The 20,677-nt window shown below is 36.2% G+C and overlaps 1 protein-coding gene across 1 annotated transcript in view; it reads right to left on the bottom strand.

Moving 5' to 3' along the window:
* The window catches only part of EPS8 (epidermal growth factor receptor pathway substrate 8), a 100,680-nt gene that overhangs the window by 10,529 nt on the left and 69,474 nt on the right, over positions 1-20,677 (bottom strand). Inside the window, exons 15-17 of the mRNA XM_007944455.2 lie at positions 15,328-15,436; positions 14,325-14,468; positions 3,307-3,529 (exon numbers count right to left, since the gene is read on the bottom strand). Coding sequence (XP_007942646.2) covers positions 3,307-3,529; positions 14,325-14,468; positions 15,328-15,436 — 476 coding nt within the window. The remainder of the gene's footprint in view (positions 1-3,306; positions 3,530-14,324; positions 14,469-15,327; positions 15,437-20,677) is intronic.

Genomic DNA, 20,677 nt, shown 5'->3' with positions numbered 1-20,677 from the left:
TAGTGGCTAAAGCACTTGACTGCTAACCAGAAGGCTGGCGGTTCAAACCCACCAGCCACTCCTCGGAAGGAAGGTTGGGCAATCCTACTTCCGTAGTGACACTGCCTCGGAAACCCAAGGAGGGGTCGCTATGGGTCTGGGCTGACTCGACGGCACATAACAACAACAACATATATATGAATAGTAAATAAGATTATATGTATTCATATATACAGGGATACCTCAGAGATATTGTGGGTTCAGATCCAGTTCACCACAATAAAATAAATATTGTGATAAAGTAAGTCACATGATTTTTTTTCTCCAGTACATGTAAAAGATATGCTTACACTATACTATTGTCTATTCATATAATAGCAATATGAAAAAGTTTGAAATATTGTGAGAATTATCAGAATGTGACAGACATCGTGTGAGCACATGCTGTTGGAAAAATGGCACCAATAGGCTTGTTTGATGTAGGGTTGCCACATCTTCAATTTGTAAAAAACTCAGTAATTGCAAAGCCAAATAAAATGAAGTATAATAAAATGGGGAGCTCTGGTAGCATAGTGGCTAAGACACTTGCCTGCTAACCAGACGGCTAGCGGTTCAAACCCACCAGCCACTCCTCGGAAAAAAGGTTGGGCAATCCTACTTCCGTAGTGATACTGCCTCGGAAACCCAAGGAGGGGTCTCTATGAGTCGGGTTTGACTCGACGGCACATAACAACAACATAATAAAATGAGGTGTATCCGTATATGAATAGCAAATAAGAGGAAGAGAAGAAGATTATGAGGAACACTGATGACGAAGAGAATGATGACAGCTGCAAACAATTTATTGCCTGCTTATAACGTATCATATATTAATCTAAATCATGGGTCTTCAACCTTGACATTATTGACATTTTGGGCCAGATAACTCTGTTGTCAGGACCATTCTGTGGATGCTGTAAAATGTTGCTAAACATTTTTTACCTCTACTCATCACTCCTAACCAAAAAAAATTAAAAAACACCAAACTCATTGCCCTTGAGTCAAATTCGACTCACAGTGACCCCCACCTTGGGTTTCCAAGGCAGTATCTCTATGGAAGTAGATTGCCTAATCTTCCTTCTGAGGAACGGCTGGTGGGTTTGAACCACCAGCCTTCTGGCTAGCAGTCAAATGCCTCAGTCACTATTACTAAATGTTCCTTGAGTGGGAGCAGGGAGAGGCAAAATCCCCTCAAAGAGGATGGTAGAATAACCAAACTATGGTACATACACACAACAGAATATTATGAAACTCTAAAGAATAACACAGAATCTGCAAAACACAGCATAACGTGGATGAACTTAGAGGACATTATGTTGAGTGAGATAAGTCAATCACAGAAGGAAAAATATTGTATTGGTTTGTTATTATAAAAAGTCAATGAAAGGTTTATCTATGGAAGGAAATTTTCTTTGTTGGTTACCAGGGGTGGAAGGGGAGGGAAGGGAATACTGTTAGACAGGTAGAGAAACATATTGATTTGGGTGAAGAGAAGGGCAATGTATCAAATGTGAGTGATCAACACAGTGGTACTGAGGAACAGGAAGACAGAGAGAGGTGCATGGGAGGTACACACAACAAAGATGAACCCTTTTGCACATGCAGTACTGTGTTGTCAGTGAAGGCAAACATGGGTATATGGGTAGATAGAAGAGTGGACAGGCTGAACTATTAGGTATGTCTATGCAGGGAGGAGGGTGCCCATGACCATGTATAGTGTTGGCAGACAATGTTTCTATAAGTGTACTGGTATGTTCTGTAAGAATTCCCAGGTATATAGTACAGCTGACAAGGGACAAGGTTGTAGACACTTCTTGGCCACAGCCAGCTACCTAGAGGGAGTGAATAGTTGTACCTGTGGGTTTGGGACCATAGTCACAGGGGACATCAAGCTCAACTGGCATAATATACTACACAAAAATATTGTTCCACATCCTACTTTGGTGAGTAGTGACTGGGATCTTAAAAGCTTGCAAGCAGCCATCTAGATGCAACGATGGGTCTGTCCTGTCCAGAGCAAAGAAAAATGAAGAAAACTAAAGATTCATGGAAACAATTAGTCCAAGCAACTGGTACACCATGCGATCCTAGGCCTGTAAGACTATGAAACCAGAAGAACTAGATAGTGGCCAGCAACCACTGTCAACCACTAGGAGGGGGATCTATGTTGGAGATACTGGATAGAGTGGAGACCAAGGTGGAACAAAATTCAAAATCATAAAAAAAGGGGGGGGGCCAGGTTTGCTGGTCTGACAGATCCTGGTGGAACCCCTGAGACTATGGCCCCTAGCTGCCCTTCAGGTCTGGAATTGAACCCACTCCTCTGGCTTCCAGACAAAGACAGGCATATGAGGTGAAGATTTACACTATGTAGATACACTCCTTGGAGAGAACAATCAAGGGAGAATAGAAGGTCTGTGTATGCACAAGGAGACAGCTCAGGGGGCAGGAGTGTATGGAGTGAAGGACACAGGGAAGAGGTAACTATGGGGAGGAAGTGGGACAGAAGCTGTTGCTTTAGGGTAAATTGTAATCAATGTCATGAGACAAAGTATATGTGAACTGCTGTATGGAAAGTGAATTTGCTCTGTAAATTTTCACCCAAATCACAATGAAAAAAAAAAAAAAAAAAAGGATATGGTAGAGAACTACTATCTAAATGCTTTATATACATTATCTCATTAAAGCCTCACAATTATTATATGAAGTTGTTGTTAATTGCCACCAAGTCAATTTCAACTCATGGCAAACCCATATGTGCAGAGTAGAACTGCTCCAACAGGGTTTTCAAGGCTATGATCTTTTGGAAGCGGATCACAAGATATATCATCCAAGGTACATCTGGGCAGATTCAAGCCACCAACCCATCAGCTACTAGTGAAGTGCTTAACTATTCTATGAGATAAATACATTGTTTTCCTCCACTTTTCAGATTTTGAAGTGTCAGAGGATTATTATATTGTTTAAGGCCACAGTCAGTAAGTGATGTTTCACTATTCAAACCTAATATGCATGGCTCCAGAGTCTGCCCTCAACCACCATAATATATTGGAATATGTGTAGAAATACACACAATAAGGAATGGAGAAAAAGTTCCTGTCTCTCAGAATTACCTGAGAGACAAGAAACCAGATGGAAATCTTTGCAACCTTTGAAGTTTCATGCAAGCATAAAGTATAATTTATATTTAATATTTAATACCAGAAGAACCAATACTAAACATTTTACTTAACAGTGGCTTTAGTTCCAAGAGGAAACTGTGTATTTTTGCCTCTTTAAGAAACTTACGGTCCACAGGAAGTTGTTTATGTCTCTGGCTATCTCGTATAATGCTGCTGCCACTGTCACTCGAGTTGCTGTTCTGACGGGTTACATTTGTCGGAACCTTTGACACAGGAATAGGTGCTGGAGCAGAAGGTGGAAGGGGGACAGGAACTGGAGCTGGTGTTGGAGGAGGTGATGGAGCAGAGGGAGTATCAGTCGGTCTTGGACCATACTCCATCCTTTGTTTCTATAAGAAGACAATTAATTTGAAATTTTAAAAGCACTCAGTCTACAGAAACATTGTATTTTGACAGGACATTGTTGACTATTTATTTGTAAACTATTTTACGAACCCAATACAAATTCATATATTTGTGTTATATATGTATATGTATTCATATGTATTTATGCACACATACATACATACACTGGGAGCTCTGGTGGCATAGTGCCTAAGGCATATGACTGCTAATCAGAAGGCTGGCGGTTCAAACCCACCAGCTACTCCTCATAAGGAAGACTGGGCAATCTACTCCCGTAGAGACATTGCCTCGGAAACCCAAGGAGGGGTCACTATGAGTTGGAATCGACTTGACGGCAGTGAGTGTGTTTTTTTGGTTTAAAGATATACACTCAGATATATTTACACATACTTCTTTATGGTACATTGTTATTAGGTGATACAGAGTCAATTTTTGACTCACAGCGACCCCTGTGACAGAGCAGAACTGCCTTATAGCATTTTCTAGGCTGTAGTCTTTACAAGGAAGAGACTGCCAGGTCTTTGTCCCATGGAACATAATTATCATTAATAATCACCTTTTAAATATTTTACATATTTGTTCAAAGTAAAAAATATACATTAAGGAGTTACAAGGAGACATCAATAGCAAAAAGTTTTATTCATAATGGTCATAAATATTTAGAAGAACTAGATTTGGACTTTGAATCACATAAGAGTAGGGTGAGACAAAGTTTAATGATTTATAAGTTCCAGTAATAATTTCTAGTTGCACTGGAAATTTAAATGCCAATTATAAAGTATCACATTAATCCTGATTTTTAAGTATGTTCAAAGATCTTTTATTTTTCTTACTTCCAGGTAATTTGTTAAGTAGATGGGTAGTATTCAAGTAGAAAAAGAAACTATGCTTCAAAATAAACAATTTTTAAATATTATTACTATTTTTTAAGTTATAACTCTTTCTTTCATCATCTTGATATTAACTGAACTGGAAATTTTCCCAATGTGGAAGTGAAGGTAATGGTATGGACTTTAATTACATGTTTACGTGTACAACTCACAAAAATATATTATAAAATAGGCTATGTAAGGATTTTAATTTTAAAAGTAGATATGATAAAGTAAAATATGTTTTCAACAACTTTTCAATCATATCTGTTAGGCTATTATGAAACAGCACGCATGTATAAACCTTATTAAACTGCACACAAGAGTTGAAATTTTTAATTTAAACAAAATAATTTTAACTAATAGATAACTGCATTGTCACAGGCTCCAAATTATCAAAAGATACATTTGCTTTGTACATTAAGGATAAAAAGCAAAAAATTGTAACCAGGGCTTTGAACCAGTTAATTCCAGTTTGACCCCTTGCTGAAAATTTGCATTTCTCCTCCAGATATACTGAATCAGAATCTAATTTAAACAATGAGAATGACCTGGGGATCTATAACAATCACCTGGGGACCTTGTTAATATTCTGAATTAGTGTATCTGGGGTGGAAATGGAAATTCTCAGCAAGGTGTCACAAACTAGAATGAACTGATTCAAATCCCTGCTTGTAACTAAAGTTTAGATACTGCACGGGCACAATTTTAATTATTGTGTAATTTAGAATTAGTATATAAAATGCAAAAGGAAGACCTTTTGATAATCGGGGCCTCAATTAGAACAATATTTACCTTTAAGTTCTAAATTGGCCCAAATATAAGATAATATTGATTTTAAGAGAGCTTTCCCCAATTTCCACAGAGATCAAAAACATAAAAATATACACCACAAACACACCACTTTTAATTTAATCATGACTCAAAAAACACCACACCAACCTTCATCACAGTTGCCTTCACAGCAAATGATTAACACCTGTGGAAACCTGAGTGGGAAGAAGCCCTGGTTGTTTTCTGCTCTTTAAAAGCTACCATTCACCAGCAAATGGGGTGGAGAAGGAGTGGAAGTATATTATGCAAGGATGGAAGTAGAACTGAAAGAGATGTTTATAATGCTGCTAGACATTCAGTGGGGGCTGGGGGGCGAGGAAGGAGAGGGTCAGGGAGTGTGGAAGGGAGGAAGTAGAGGGATAAAACTCACAGAGCAAGCCATGGAGTTAGATGAGACAGAAACAGAGGTTGTCAACCACCTCAGCATTTAAGACAGATATTTCTAATATATCCTATAATAATAATAATATAATCAAAACATTACTCCTTTTATTATCATGCCCAACAAAATAATCTTCCTATACTTGGGCCAATAAAAATATTTAAAGCAATCAAAATACAGCAAACATCACCAAAATGTAACACTTAGTACACACCAACATCATCTGGTTAATGCATATGCAATGTTTTCATGCTAAGAATGTCCTTTGCACACAAACTCATACTGTGCTAGTGAATTCTCACATTAGGATTCCAAAAGTGTCAGAGTTTAAATTATTGTTTTTAAAGCACAAACAAAAAAATGCCATGAGCTCAGCATTCCATGAAATGGTTCATATTTCCTGCTTCCATAAAAACAAGAACAGCTAGTGTTTTGTTATCCATCAAAAAATACTGTGAGAAACTGAATACACTGTGTGTTACTGTCAGTCAAGCCTGAAGACAAGCTCACCAAATGTTCTGTGCCTCATTTCACTCATCTGTCATTGCTACACAATGCAACTTTATCACTAAGCCCTAACATATTAAGAGATTTAAAAATGTAAATATTTGATTAAAGGAAAAAAAAAGTGAAAAAAGTTTCATTAATTATGCCATAAATTGTATTTACTTGCATATTTTCCCTTCTTCTTGATCCTTTCCTCCTGCTTCATGTTTACAACCTTTGAAGTGAAAAAGGGGGGAAAACTGCCTTCCTTGGATAATTACTACCCTTTCCTTTCTGTTTTGAATGGCAACTAACACAACTTTCCCATGGAGACTAGTTTAGTGCTATTCTTGGTGTGGAGGACACAGAATCAGTACTGTGTTTTCAAATCACTCTTCTATGCCCCCTCTTATCTCTCCACTCCCATTAACCTACCACTCAACTACTGGTCTCTTCATTATTTCTTTCTCTCAGCTCTTCACTCTCAGTGCAAAGTTGATGTCTCCAATAAATCCTTCAGAGCAGAGCTGCCACCTGTTTTTCTCCTGAACCAAGGGTGCTGGAGCTCCAAATCCTATAAAGGAAATCTTGACCTACTATCGCGGTTTTTCTTATATCTTCCTGGTTCTAACACTGAAAGTTACACATCCCTAGAAACCTTTCAATTATGGATAAGCTGGGATGGTTAGTCACGATGTCGACCCACTTTTGCAAAATGTAACTGTCACTTCCTAACTCTTCCCTATTATCTCCAACAAATACAGTGAAACTCATGAGTTGGAACTTGGCAGGACTGCCTTGTTTTATCAAGTCTTGTAAGTTTTCTGCTGTTGACAGGGTGCAGTCTTAACCACTTTTTTGCTCTCTGTAGGTCAAAAATATCTTTGTTTTTCTTCTCTAACAGGTTTCTGCCTTATATGGGTTCTGGCTGTTGGAGGTTTCACTCTGCATTTAAAGTTCTGTTTAACACAAAAGCTCTCTTTCTTTCCCTGAAAGAAATAAATAACTAAACTTAATGACAAGTTACTTTCTTCTTCATATTTAAGTCTGCATGAATCATTTTTCTTTAGCAACTAAAGCTGAGTTAGAATTATAAAGGATTCAAAAAGTTATCGAGAGAGAAACTCCTGATACAAGCAAGATACTGCTCCGGAGGGGGAAAATATGCAAGTAAGCCCAACGAAGTTATTAAAATTGAACTGTTCTTAAAATTTTGACCTACTCTGAATTACATATTTCTCCTCTAAATTTGGTCTCTCTGAAACTCTGCAGTGAAAACTAGACACAGCTGGAACATTTGGAGGGTGTTAAGTCCAGAGACTGAATCAAAAAATTATTTTAAGAAGAATTCCCATGAGGAAATGAATGTGGGTTTACCTCTGATAGCTCACCAAGTAACTGCTATTAGGAAAATGGAGCAAATCACATCAAATGAGAAAATTAACATAGGAGATGGAACTAAAATATCAATTGTAATGTCAAATGTTAGATAACATGAACAAATTAGTTTCTGACAGTAAAATTATCTGCTCATAACCAATCACTGAAGAAGCTAGTAAATATGTAATTTATTTCCATCATTCTTACCTAGCCATGAACAACTTAACATATAGAATACACTCCAGTATAAACATGGTAGAGTATTTGAGCAGTAACTGTTTACGTATTATTTAAAATATTAAGATATAGGTTCATCTCATAATTTAAAATACAAGAAGAATGCATTAAAAATTGAATTTACAAAAGGAAATGTATTAATCTATCAAGATGTGATTTTAGTGAGCTTTAGCTCTGAATTTGTAAGCAGCCTAAACAGACACAATACTTCATAATAATACACATGCATGTGAATGCTGTTCAATCATTTATAAAGTATCTCTATATATGTATTTTATACACACACACACACACACACATATTATATATGTTAGAGGAGCTCTCATAGTATATTGGGTCAGGCATTTAGCTGCAAAACAGAAGAAGGTCAGTAGTTCAAACCCATCAGCTATTCCATGGGAGGAAGATGAGGCAATTTACTTCTGTAAAGATTTACAGCTTTGGAAACCCAGTGGGGGTTGCTATGACTTGGAATCAACTTGATGGTCTATATATATATTAGAGTGGATATCATTCAAATTAACCCAAGAAATATCTAGGTAAATATCAACACAAAACAAACAACAACAAAAAAAACTCCACTGCCAACAAGTGGATTCCAACTCACAGCAACCCCCAATGGGCTTCTAAGGCTGTAAATCTTTAGAGAAGCAGACTGCTTTGTCTTTCTCAAGGAGCCGCTGGTGGTTTGAACAGCTAACTTTTTGGTTAGCAGCCCAATGCTTTAACCACAGCACCAAAGATCCTTAAATATCAGCACATGAGGCAGAATAAAAAGCAACCATCCTTGTCTAAAGTTATACCTCTTATTAATAGAGAAACAGTCGTCTAAGATTACTTAAAAATCAAATTTTAAAGAATTGAGTATTATCAGTGTTGGCCTGGATGGAATGAATATAAAGGCATCTTTAGTAAAATGGTCACACTGTTCAACAGTATCTGAATGGTCTAGATTGAGTTTGAAAATAAGCATATTCATAACATGGGCTGACATGAGTAGTTCTAGTGGATTAGTAGTAACCTAGAGAAAATACTTCCACTTTCAATTTGGGGCTATTTAAAATGTATATAAATAATTATATATTTATATCTAGACTGACTCTGGAGACTTGACCTCTTCTATTTTATAGCTTAGCTAAGTGGAGCACAAAAAGCAAAACGCTTTCCTTAAGATCACACAGCCAGTTAGTGCCAGAAACCAGGACTAGAGTCCTCATCTAGCAATACCCAGATCAGGTTTTTCCCCCAAAGTATCACAATATCTTGCTAGGAAATAGAGTAAACAGGAGTTTAATTTACAGTCCTGGAACGGCAGGACATTCATAATTATTTTTACCTTTTGGTAGCAGTCACTAGTAATTCTCAACTCTAACACTCTCTCTCTCTCTCTCTCACACACACACACACACACACACACATATACCATAATTATCTGTTAGAGCACAACAATCTATACATAATAATAAGCACATAGACTTAAACCAACCCACTGCCATTGAGTTGATTCCAACTCACAGCAACCCTACAGGACAGAGCAGAACTGCCTCAGAGGGTTTCCAAGGCTATAAACCTTTACAGAAACAGATTGCCTCACCTTTCTCCCATGGAGCGGCTGGTAGGGTAGAACAACCAACCTTCTGGTCAGCAGCCGAATGTTTTAACCACGGTGCCACCAGAGCTCCTTATGATTAAAAATAAGTAAAATACTTTTTCAGTCAGATCTTTGGGTAAATCAGAAATAACAGTGGGGATAAAATTTTGGTTTCTGCTTTGGCATAGCGCAAGAATCTATATGGCATAAAGGCAAATTCTAGCATATGAACAGTCACAGAGATCTGGGAATTAACTCAAAAGAAACATTAGGAAATATGTGCATTTGTGGCAAGCAGATTCCTGGGTGGAGAAGGCACCATGGACGCCCATCTGTTGGCCAGTTAAAACGATACAAAGCCCTAGGATCTCTACAACAAGGTACTTTTTTTTTTTTCTTTTGCTTTGTATTTTGAACTCATCTTAAAAGAAAGTGGGAAAAAAAATAACATTTTACATAGTATAATTATTAGCATTTTATAAAACAATAGCATAACTGCCAAAACCAGAAAATTAACACTGGCACAATATTATTAACTATACTATAGACATAATTTGAATCTCACTAGTTTTTCAGCAAATATCGTTTTACTGCTTTTATTTCAAGATTCTCTTCAGGATCTTACACTGCATTTACTTGTTATTTCTTCTTGTCCCTTTTTTCTCAGTTGTCATGTTGATTCCGACTCATGAAGACCCTACATGAGTCAGATTAGCACTGTGTTCCACAGGGTTTCTTTTTTCCATTTTATTTTTATTCTTTTTTGAGATTTTATTATTTTGTTGTTTTTCTCTGACAAGGTTTTTACCAAAAGAAAGTCACTTATCTCCCATTTCTCAATACTCTCTCATAAGCATGGGCTTCCTTTTCTCTGTGATCTCATTCAATCATTTTTTTTTTTAATGTTCCATATCTTTTGTAAATGCTTTATTACCTCCATCCCTGGATTATTCATTTAGTTTTAAAACTGCTGAAGCCATGGGAAAAACACATAAGGTGAGAATGGCTGCCTTTACAGAACTGTTATGAATCAGTCCAAATGTGAAGCCGTTAAATAGCCTGGACTCTCAGGAACATCAGGTGGCAATTCAACACCTACTCTCTACTGTTGCCAGGTACCAGCATCCCTGCTATGAGAGCAGAATCTCTAACAACAACAACAAAATGTGTGAAAGATAAGCAAAGGCTGTATTTGTGTCCTTTATCCAGGAGATGCCGTTATTTATATGTATGTCTTATTCACAGGATATGTATAAAAATAAGAATCACAACTGTGTGCATTTATAAAATATTTGGTGATTTACAGATGTTACATGGAAATAGTTTTTATCTAATTCCTATAGTCCCATCATTCACAAAATGTCCACTTTTTAAGTGAATTATGTAATGTGGCTATTTTCCTCAATGATTAAAATAAATAAAAGATAGATAAAATCCAAGAAAAGGATACATTAGTCAAAATTCAATTGCAAATATTGTTCTTTAGAACTAATCAGATAAACTTTTATTACAAGATGCATTGTAACATTATGCAGAGAAGACACTGTCACTTTAAACATTCATTTGATGAAAAAGTTTATGTCTATACAAAAAGGTTTTATACAAAAAAGAGATGGCATTTCTTTCCAAGCATTATTTCCCAGTACAGTACAATGGGCTGGATCACGGGATTTGGATACAGAGTGCTGGGTTCCAATGTTGGCTTCATACAGTTGTGTAACTGTGGGCATGTTACTTCTCAGTACCTTAGTGTCTTCATAGGTAAAATGTGCCTACTTCACACAGCTGTTGAGTAAATGACTGGCACACAGCATAAGCATTGATGATTGACATTATCTAAGTCAGAGTGTAACTTCTTGCTATTTGTAAATGTGAAGAAAGCTTAAGCAATGAATCATTAGGTGTCTTTCTACAGAACTATTGTTATGTGCCGTCGAGTCGGCCCCGACTCATAGCAACCCCTCCTTGGGTTTCCGAGGCAGTATCACTATGGAAGTAGGATTGCCCAACCTTCCTTCCAGGAGTGGCTGGTGGGTTTGAACCACCAGCCGTCTGGTTAGCAGGCAAGTGTCTTAGCCACTATGCTACCAGAGCTCGTTTCTGCCAGAAGCAGCTTCTTTACGTTTCCTCAAAGTTTTGATATCATTGGATAGAACAGATGGGAAAAAAGTTTGTGTACCATTTCTGGGCAGGAGAGAGAAGTTCACTGTAACTAGTAGAGAAAGCACAAAGGAAGGAGCCCTACAGTGGCCTTTCTTTCTTTCTTTTTATCAAATGCAAGGTCCTGACACCTAATAAATATTTGTTCAATGAACAAATAAAAATATGAATAAGATTCAGTATTGTTTTCAATATGCTTGTAATCCAGTGGAGGTCTATAAGGTTAGGGTAGTGGGATCACTGGAATCCATATAAATATGTGGGTATCTTTATTTTGTTCTGAAATCAGCTGTATGCAGTATTTTTCTTTAGACATGTTGATAAAGGTATCTGTCGACACTGTTGTAGAGATACAAAAATGAATGGCATGCATTTCCAAGGATAATTTTTTTTATTCTCCACCTTACTCTATTGTTTTTTATGCTATCAATGCTTTGAAAATAGGAATCCTTTTAGAGTGGGATTTATGTCACATAGCAGATAGCAGATTGCACATTGTCAAGCTTGCTTATTAAAATTTTACAAGATCTCAGTGGTTTTTTGGACTCAGTCCAAAATTTTCAGGAGGTGTTAAAAAGCAGATTATTTTTAATACTTTTTAAAAGTCAGCCCTCGACCTAAACACACACATAATTTCTACACACATTTCTACATGCATCACTGCATTCAAAGTTGCATCCAGAAATTTTCAGAAGACAGTCAGATAGTGTTGAAAAGTTTAAAAGAAAACACCCAAAAGAGGCAATCAATCCTCACAAGGACCACAAGTTTCTATTTACATAAAGTAGCAAAACAAACTCCTGAAACTTGTGAGCACTTAAAAAATTTCTTGGTTGTGCCAAAGTTGACAAAAACATAAGATGAGGCTCTGTTAAATAAAGGAGGAGTATATTTTATGTTCTCCAAAAGTACTCCACCACCTATGATACATATTAATAATTTTGGTTCAATTTTAGACCAACAACCTTTAAAAAGAAAAGTCAACTTATGGTTCCATCCAGGAATCAGAACTGAAGAAAAAGACAAGACTCAACAGTAAAATGGAAAAGGTGGAAGAAGTTAAATTCTTTAGGAAATCTCAGATGGAGGGAAAAACTTAGAATATACATTATTTAAAAATTTATGTATCTTATTTTATCATACTTTGACCCTTCCTAAAAACTATGCACACAAATAAAAACAAACTTGGATAATTGTATTTAACATTGAAAATGTAAACCTGACTTCTTCTCAAATGAGGCAACTAGGACTATCCCTTGTAAATAGTGCTTTTATAGCTCACCATGGGTTAAATATTAAAATCTGTCCATATAATTCAAGGGGTAAACACTATCACTGTCTAAGGATAATTTCAAGCATACACACTCCTTTCCGAGTCAAAGGCATATGGTCAACACCTCTACAGGAAATCACATGAAGAACTGACACTTATAATACAGACAGAAGTCTGCATTACATCAAGTAAATATATCTCAAAATCAAAAAAGTAGAAACTTAAGAAAGAAAAAGGTAGAAAAATGAAGTAAGAAAATTCACTTCAAAAATCCATGGGAAATGGAGTAGACAATACCTTGAATAGCTCAAACTCCTTCTTTGGCATCAATAGCTAATGACAAATGATGAACATAGAATAAATACATAATATATATGAACATGAGCCCAGCTAAAATTTAAGTACAGCAAACAGAATTTTTATTGCTATCACTTATCAGTAAGTTATCAAGACGTTATATACTATACAGTAATACTTTATTTCAAATGTTTGTTTGAATCTTGGAGTGTGATAAAGCTAAGTCTCTCTGGCTAAGTGCAGAACCTATATTGGGCTGGAATGTCAAGAGGAGCCAGACATATTGAAATGAATGGTCATAGCAGAAGGAGCTTAACCATATTTCTAGGTTTGAACCATCTGTATTTTATTAAGCCTCTAACTAGCATAAAAATTAACCATTCCATTACCTATTCTAGGTAGCTTCTACTCAAATTCATGGCAATTTATGGGGTCAGATGTGATTTTTTGCTCAAGATTCTAAAAATTAATTCTTGCTGATAGCTTGAGAAAAAAAGTCACCCCAAACTCAGAAGCTCCATGGATGGGAGACTCCATCCATTCTGGTCCCTGGATTTTGGATCTGACTCAAGCATTTCTGTTACAGGTCAAAAATCTCAAAGAGATTAACAGCAAGTGAATTTAGATGTTATGGTGAATTATTATTAATTAACCAGGGTTAGCAAAATCTCAAAAATGTGCATAGGCTTCAAGAATTATTTAATGATCAAGATGAGAGATCCTGACCTACCTATTTTATACTTTAAGTATGTTTTAACCTTAAGATCAAGAGAGGGAAAAAAATATTATAATTCAACTGAATAAATACTTATGTATTCGTGTAAAATTAATACACTTTCAATGCTGGTCAGTGACCGAACATGTAAGAGACTTTGAGGGAAGGGCTAGTAAGGATGGAGTATTGAACCCTCCAGCCACTGTCTAAATGCCTATGTCCTCGGTTCCTGTATCAAGAGGAAGACATTAGTGGGTAGGAGAGCTATGGGTAGAAATGAATGTTTCTTTAAACATTAGAAATATTTTAGGTTGGAAAAGATAGTATTTAAAGAAGCACTCACTTACTGCTAAATATTCTGTGCATGGAAAAGTAAATCAGAAAGCCTATGAGTAATTCTTCCCTATGTCTCTCACCATTGCCCCCAATTACCTAAAGTTTTAAAACCAAATAAGTCTTAAAATGAGTAATACTCAAAAGGTTTTTAAATTCTGTTTAAGAGTGATATATTTGAAAATGGTTAAAAATGAAATTTTGCTAAGAAATCATGATTACCTGTATGGTATGGGTGTAAGGTGGGTCAGCACGCCCTAATCCAGATTCTGCAGGTCTTACAATATCCAAAATATTATTTGGCACAAATCCACAATCTCCACTTGCATTTCGAACTTTCCACCATTGCTTCCTATCATCAAGGATCTGTCACCATGAAAGAAAATGTAGATGTCATTTCAGTACCAAAATAAACTATGAAGGAAGTTCAATTTTTATTCCTTGACATCAACTCATAAAATTTTTTCACTTCTAATTAATTTGTGGTAAGTTGACTTAGGATCAATATAATGTGAAATGAATGATTCTTAGGAGTTATAGTAGGAATTACAATTACTAGCACAGAAGAGGTATGATATCACTATGATGAACCTAACCAAGATCCATGGTATCTCCCAAGAATGTACAGCTATTTGCATTACCTGAAGTACTTAGAAATGATTAAGATGACTCTCTTGGAAAGTTCTTTTCCTCCATTTTTGGAATATAAAAGAAAAGTATGAAAATAATTTTTTACAGAAACTATGATGACCATCCTACCTTATATATTTTAAAATATGAACTTTCAGTTATCACTTAAGAAAGAGATCTGGGTGTCATGGAACACTATTTCCAAAATCATTAGCTTACTGGCTGCTGTGAACATTTAAGTAAAGCTACTAGGACAGAAAGAAGGAAATGTTATTCTTTTATCAAAATGTTATAGTGCATCTATAACTGTAGTGATAATTAGCCATGACTCCAAAATAAATAGTCTAAAAGAAAGAAGAGGACACACATGTATAGGGATTTTACTGAACATCAAAGGAAGTAGAGAAATCCAACTGAAACCAAAAAGCAGATAAAGCAGCTACCATTTATGATACAATGTATCCCTGGTAATATAAAAAAGCTCTGAAGAATTTCTTGGCCTCTGAATTTCTTTGAGAAAAGTTTAGATGTAAACCAAACAGGGAAATAATAAATCCATTTTATCAAGAGAATAAAAAACATAAACTTGTATTACCTCTAAAATATCATCTTTTAGAACTGACAGTTCACTGTTGTTCCTTGCCATAAAGTCATACTTAGATTTGGCATATTTCTTGGATTGTGTTTTTAGTGGGTCATAATTTCTATAAAAAGAAACAAAGAAAGAAAAAAATATTATTCCATTAGGTGCTCCTAAAGGCTAAAAACAGAAGTAAAACACTAAGGAACGCCAATTTCCATGAGAAAACATCTGAAAAATTATTTAGATAGTAGCTTAATTTCATTATATTTTAAAGAACATGAGAACTAACAGGAACTTTCAAGTTTTTAGTACTGAAATGAACAAACCATGACTAGGGCAAAAATAAATGATGCAAGATCACAAGGCTAGCTGGCACCGAGCCCAATCCAGAATCCAAATTTACGAACCTTTTGTTTATTAAATACACATAATAGATACTGCTTTGTTAATTGGCACATCTATTGGGAAAGAATTAGGATAAAGATAATAAGTGCTCTTTAGCATTTTCCATAAAATTAGAGACTGATTTCCAGAGTGCCCTAGTGGCATGGTGGTTAAGTGCTTGGCTACTAACCAAAAGATCCCCGGTGTGAAAGATGTGATAGTCTGCTTCTATAAAGATTACAGCTTTGGAACTCCTACTGGGCAGTTCTAATCTGTCTACATGGTTGCTATATAGCGAGTCAGAATTGACACCACAACATTGTTTCTTTTAAAAAAATTTACATTATACACTGATCTCACTAAGTCAAGCAATGTCTCCAATCCTCTAATCAAACACATATATGTGTGTGTGTGTGTGTGTGTGTGTGTGTGTGTGTGTGTGTGTGTGTATATATATATAAATGGGAGCTCTGGGAGCTCTGGTAGCATAGTGCCTAAGGCATCTGACTGCTAACCAGATGGTTCAAACCCACTAGCCACTCCTTGGAAGGAAGGTTGGGTAATCTACTTCCGTAGTGATACCACCTCGGAAACCCAAGGAGGGGTTGCTGTGAGTTGATTCTGACTCAACGGCAGTGAATTTGGTTTTTTGGTCTATATCCTCGGAAGGAAGGTTGGGCAATCCTACTTCCGTAGTGATACTGCCTCGGAAACCCAAGGAGGGGTCGCTATGAGTCGGGGCCGACTCGACGGCACGTAACAACATAACAACAACAATATAAAATATTATGACTAGGTATCAATTTTCAGGAAAACTGTATCCAGTTATACAGATTGGAAGGGATATATAGATTAAGTACTAGCACATACCATATACCACATAGTATACGGTATTTTATTCTTTATTAAGATCAATAACAACTTCCAAATAAATAATGTAATTTAGTACAAACTTATTTTAATTTTAAAAACAGGTAAGGACTCTATATTTTAAAAAGTTTTCTTAAAAACCAAGTACCTCATTTAATCATCAAATTAAAAATTAAAAACAACCTATCACCAGTGAGTCGATTCTGACTCAAAGCAACCCCGTGTGTTATAGAATAGAACTGCTCTATAGGGTTTTCTTGACTGCAATATTTACAGAAGCAGATTGCCAGACCTTTCTGCTGTTGGGCTTGAACCACCAAACCTTAGGTTAAGAGTTGAGCACAAATTGTTTGTGCCACCCAGGAATCTAATCATTAATAGTCATTGATATATTTAACATAATTAAAAAGTTATTTTATATATAACACACACACCTTGCTACATTAACATATTTTTTTCTTCATACACATCAATAATAAAATAATATTTTTAACTGTTTTTTATTACTTTACTCTCGTATCTCCTTCATGTGCATTCCCCATTTCCTCACACATTTCTGTAAGATAAAAGGGAGGAAGGCTAAACATCCTTCTTCTCTCAAGTGGCCATTCCCTTTGCTATTAATCAAAGTTCTCTAGAATGTTGAATCACACCAGAGCCTACAGGACAGATGTGGACAAAATATATCCATCATCATATGTCATTTGCTATCTCTTAGATAGTAACTTTATAGGAGAAGGAGAACAGGGACAAAGAAAAAACAATGACCTATAATTTGTGCTACCAACTGTCTACTTTAATTATATTAAAAAATGAGAATGGTGGAAAAAGGCAAAATTATGTCCAAATAATTATTACGTTCTATTAATAATGATAATCTTAAAACTATATTCCATCAATTTGTTACCTCTATTCCTATTGAAAAAGGTCCCATTTTTATCCGGTTTATATATTAGCACTATATTAAGATTTCATTTGGGGGATAAAAGAAATCTGATCATGTTCAAAGTTAGAAAAACAATTCTGTTTTCCATCTTTCTTCCTTTATGTTCCTCTCTCCTCATGTTCTGGAGAACAAAGAAAAGACTAAGTCTTTTCTAGGCATCTAACTCAGTTGGTTGGGAAATAAATCTGCTGCAGTATTCCTTGAGGCCTCTACTATCGTGTATGTGTCAGAAGAGATTATACAGTATGCGCATGTAAAGTACTTTAGAATTTACAAATCTTATGGTTTGTAGTTTCTTGCCCTCTGCAGATTAAGCCTGGATATGACAGGGACTATAGTTAGCAATCTGAAAATCATAATTTGAAACTTTCCAAAAGTATCAAAGTTTCTTAAGCTATCTAGAAAGCATCCAAACGTAGTCTGACTTGGAATAACAGATAATCACTTGATACAGTCAACAGGAAAAAAACATGGAGATGTGCAGAGAGCAGAGATGATCTGCTCTGAAACTGGAGGGAGATGACCTGAGAACTTCTCTAAAATACTAATTACTTCATAATATCAGTAATTTATAATCCCTCAAATATGAGGACTCTAGGTCCAATAAATGGTCTATCTAACAACATGGTAATTTCCCTGAACAGTGAATGTATTTCATACAGTACCCTCTGAATTCCTGGTATGTAACAGAGTTTCAAGTTAATAATTATTGTAATAAAAACAAATTTCACAGACATGTTACCAAAGAGGATGTTCAAGTGACCAAAAAGCATATGAAAAGATGCTTAAAATCATTAGCCACTAGAAAGACACAAATCAAACCCACATGAGATACCATCTCACCCCTGCAAAAATGGCATTGATCAAAGAAAAAGAAACAGCAAATGTTGGCAAGGTTGTAGGGAGATTGGAACCCTGTTCCATTGCTGGTGGGATTATAAACTGGTACAACCACTATGGAAAATAGTATGGAGCTTTCTCAAAGAGCTAGAAATAGAATTACCCTGTTGTTGTTGTTGGGTGCCATCAAGTTGGATCCAACTCTAGCAACCCTATGTACAACAGAACAGAAAACTGCCTGGTCCTGTGCCAGCCTCACAATCCTTGCCATACCTATACCCATCTTTGCAGCCACTGTATTAATCCATCTCGTTGAGGGCCTTCCCCTTTTTCATTGACCCTCCTCCACTCTATCAAGCATGAAATCCTCCTCCAGGGAAAGGTCCCATCTGACAACATGACCAAAGTAGGTGAGATGAAGTCTGGCCATTCTCACTTCCAAGGAGCATTCTAGCTGCACTTCTTCCAGGACAGATCGGTTATTCTTCTGGCAATCCATGGTACTTTCAGTATTCTTTACCAACATCACAACTCAAAAGCATCAATTCTTCTTCTGTCTTCTTTATTCATTGCCCAGCTTTCACATGAACATGAGGCTACTGAAAACACCATGGCTTGGGTTAGGCACACCTTACTCTTCAAAGAGACATCTTTGCTCTTCAGCACTTTTTAAAAAGGTCTCTTCTAGCAGATCTGCCAGTATAATATGTCATTTGATGTCTTAACTGCTGTTTCCATAGGTAATGATTGCAAAACCAAGTAGTATGAAATCTTTGACCTCTTCAATCTTTTATCCATTTACCGTGATGCTGCTTATTGGTCCAGTTGTGAGGATTTTTGTTTTCATTTATGTTGAGGTGTATTCGATACAGAAGACTGCAGTCTATAATTTTCATGAGTAAGTGCTTCAAGTCATCCTCACTTTCAGCAAGCAAAGTTGTGACATCAGCATATCATAGGTTGTTAACGAGTCTTCCTCCATTCCTGATGCCATATTCTTCTTCATATGCTCCAGCTTCTTGGATTATTCACTCAGCATACAAGTTGAATAAGTATGGTGAAAGGATACAACCCTGACACACTACCTTCTCGATTTTTAAACCATGCAGTAGTGCCTTGTTCTGTTTGAATGACAGCCTCTTGGTCTATGTACAGGTTCCTCATGAGCACAATGAAATGTTCTGGAATTTCCATACTTCTCAATGTTATCCATAATTTGTTATGATCTTTTGCATAGTCAATAATACATAGGTAAACATCTTTCTGGTATTCTTTGCTTTCAACCAAGATCCATCTGACATCAGCAATGATATATCCCTTGTTCCATGTCCTCTTCTGAATCCTGCTTGCATTTCTGGAAGTTTTCTGTCAATATACTGCTACCACCATTTTTTAATTATCTTCAGTAAGATTTTACTTGTGTGTGATATCAATGATATTGTTCGATAATTTCCACATTCTGTGGGATCAGCTTTCTTTGGAATGGGTACAAATATGGATCTTTTCCAGTCAGTTGGCCAGGCAGTTGTCTTCCAAATTTCTTGGCAGAGCTTGCCTCCAGTGGGGCATCTGTTTGATGAAACATCTCAATGAGTATTGTGTCAATTCCTTGAGCCTTGTTTTTAATCACTTCCTTCAGTGAAGCTTCAACTTCTTCCTTCAATACCATCGGTCCTTGATTATATGCCACCTCCTGAAATGGATGAACATCAACCAATTCTCTTTGGTATAGTGACTCTGTGTATTCCTTCCATCTTCTTTTAATGTTTCCTGCATCATTCAATATTTTGCCCATAGAATCTTTCAATATTGCAATTTGAGGCTTGAACTTTTCTTCAGTTCTTTCAGCTTGAGAAATGCCAAGTGTATTCTTACCTTTTGGTTTTCTAACTCCATGCCTTTGCACATTTCATTACAATAATTGACTTTGTCTTACTGAGCTGCTCTTTGAAATCTTCTGTTCAGCTCTTTCATCTTGTCATTTCTTCCATTTGTTTCAGCTACTCTCCATTCAGTAGCAAGTTTCAGAGTCTCTTCTGACATCCATTTTGGTCTTTTCTTCCTTCCCTGTCTTCTTAATGATCTTTTGCTATTACCATGGATGATGTTCTTGATGTCATTCCACAGTTCCTCTAGTTTTCAGTCACTGGTGTTCAGTGCACCAAATCTATTCTTTAGATGGTCTCTAAATACAGGAAGGATATAATTAAGGTCATATTTTGGCTCTTGTTGAATTGTTTCATCTTTGTTTCCAACTTCTGCATTCCAGTCACCAGTAATAATCAACACATCTTGATTGCATGTTTGGTCAACTTCAGACTG

This window comes from Orycteropus afer, unplaced genomic scaffold (genome assembly GCF_000298275.1).
Source record: "Orycteropus afer afer isolate SDZICR_OR568_19922 unplaced genomic scaffold, OryAfe1.0 scaffold00126, whole genome shotgun sequence".
Lineage (NCBI taxonomy): Eukaryota > Metazoa > Chordata > Mammalia > Tubulidentata > Orycteropodidae > Orycteropus > Orycteropus afer.
Note: the sequence above shows the minus strand (reverse complement) of the source record. Positions and strands in the feature narration are given on the sequence as shown.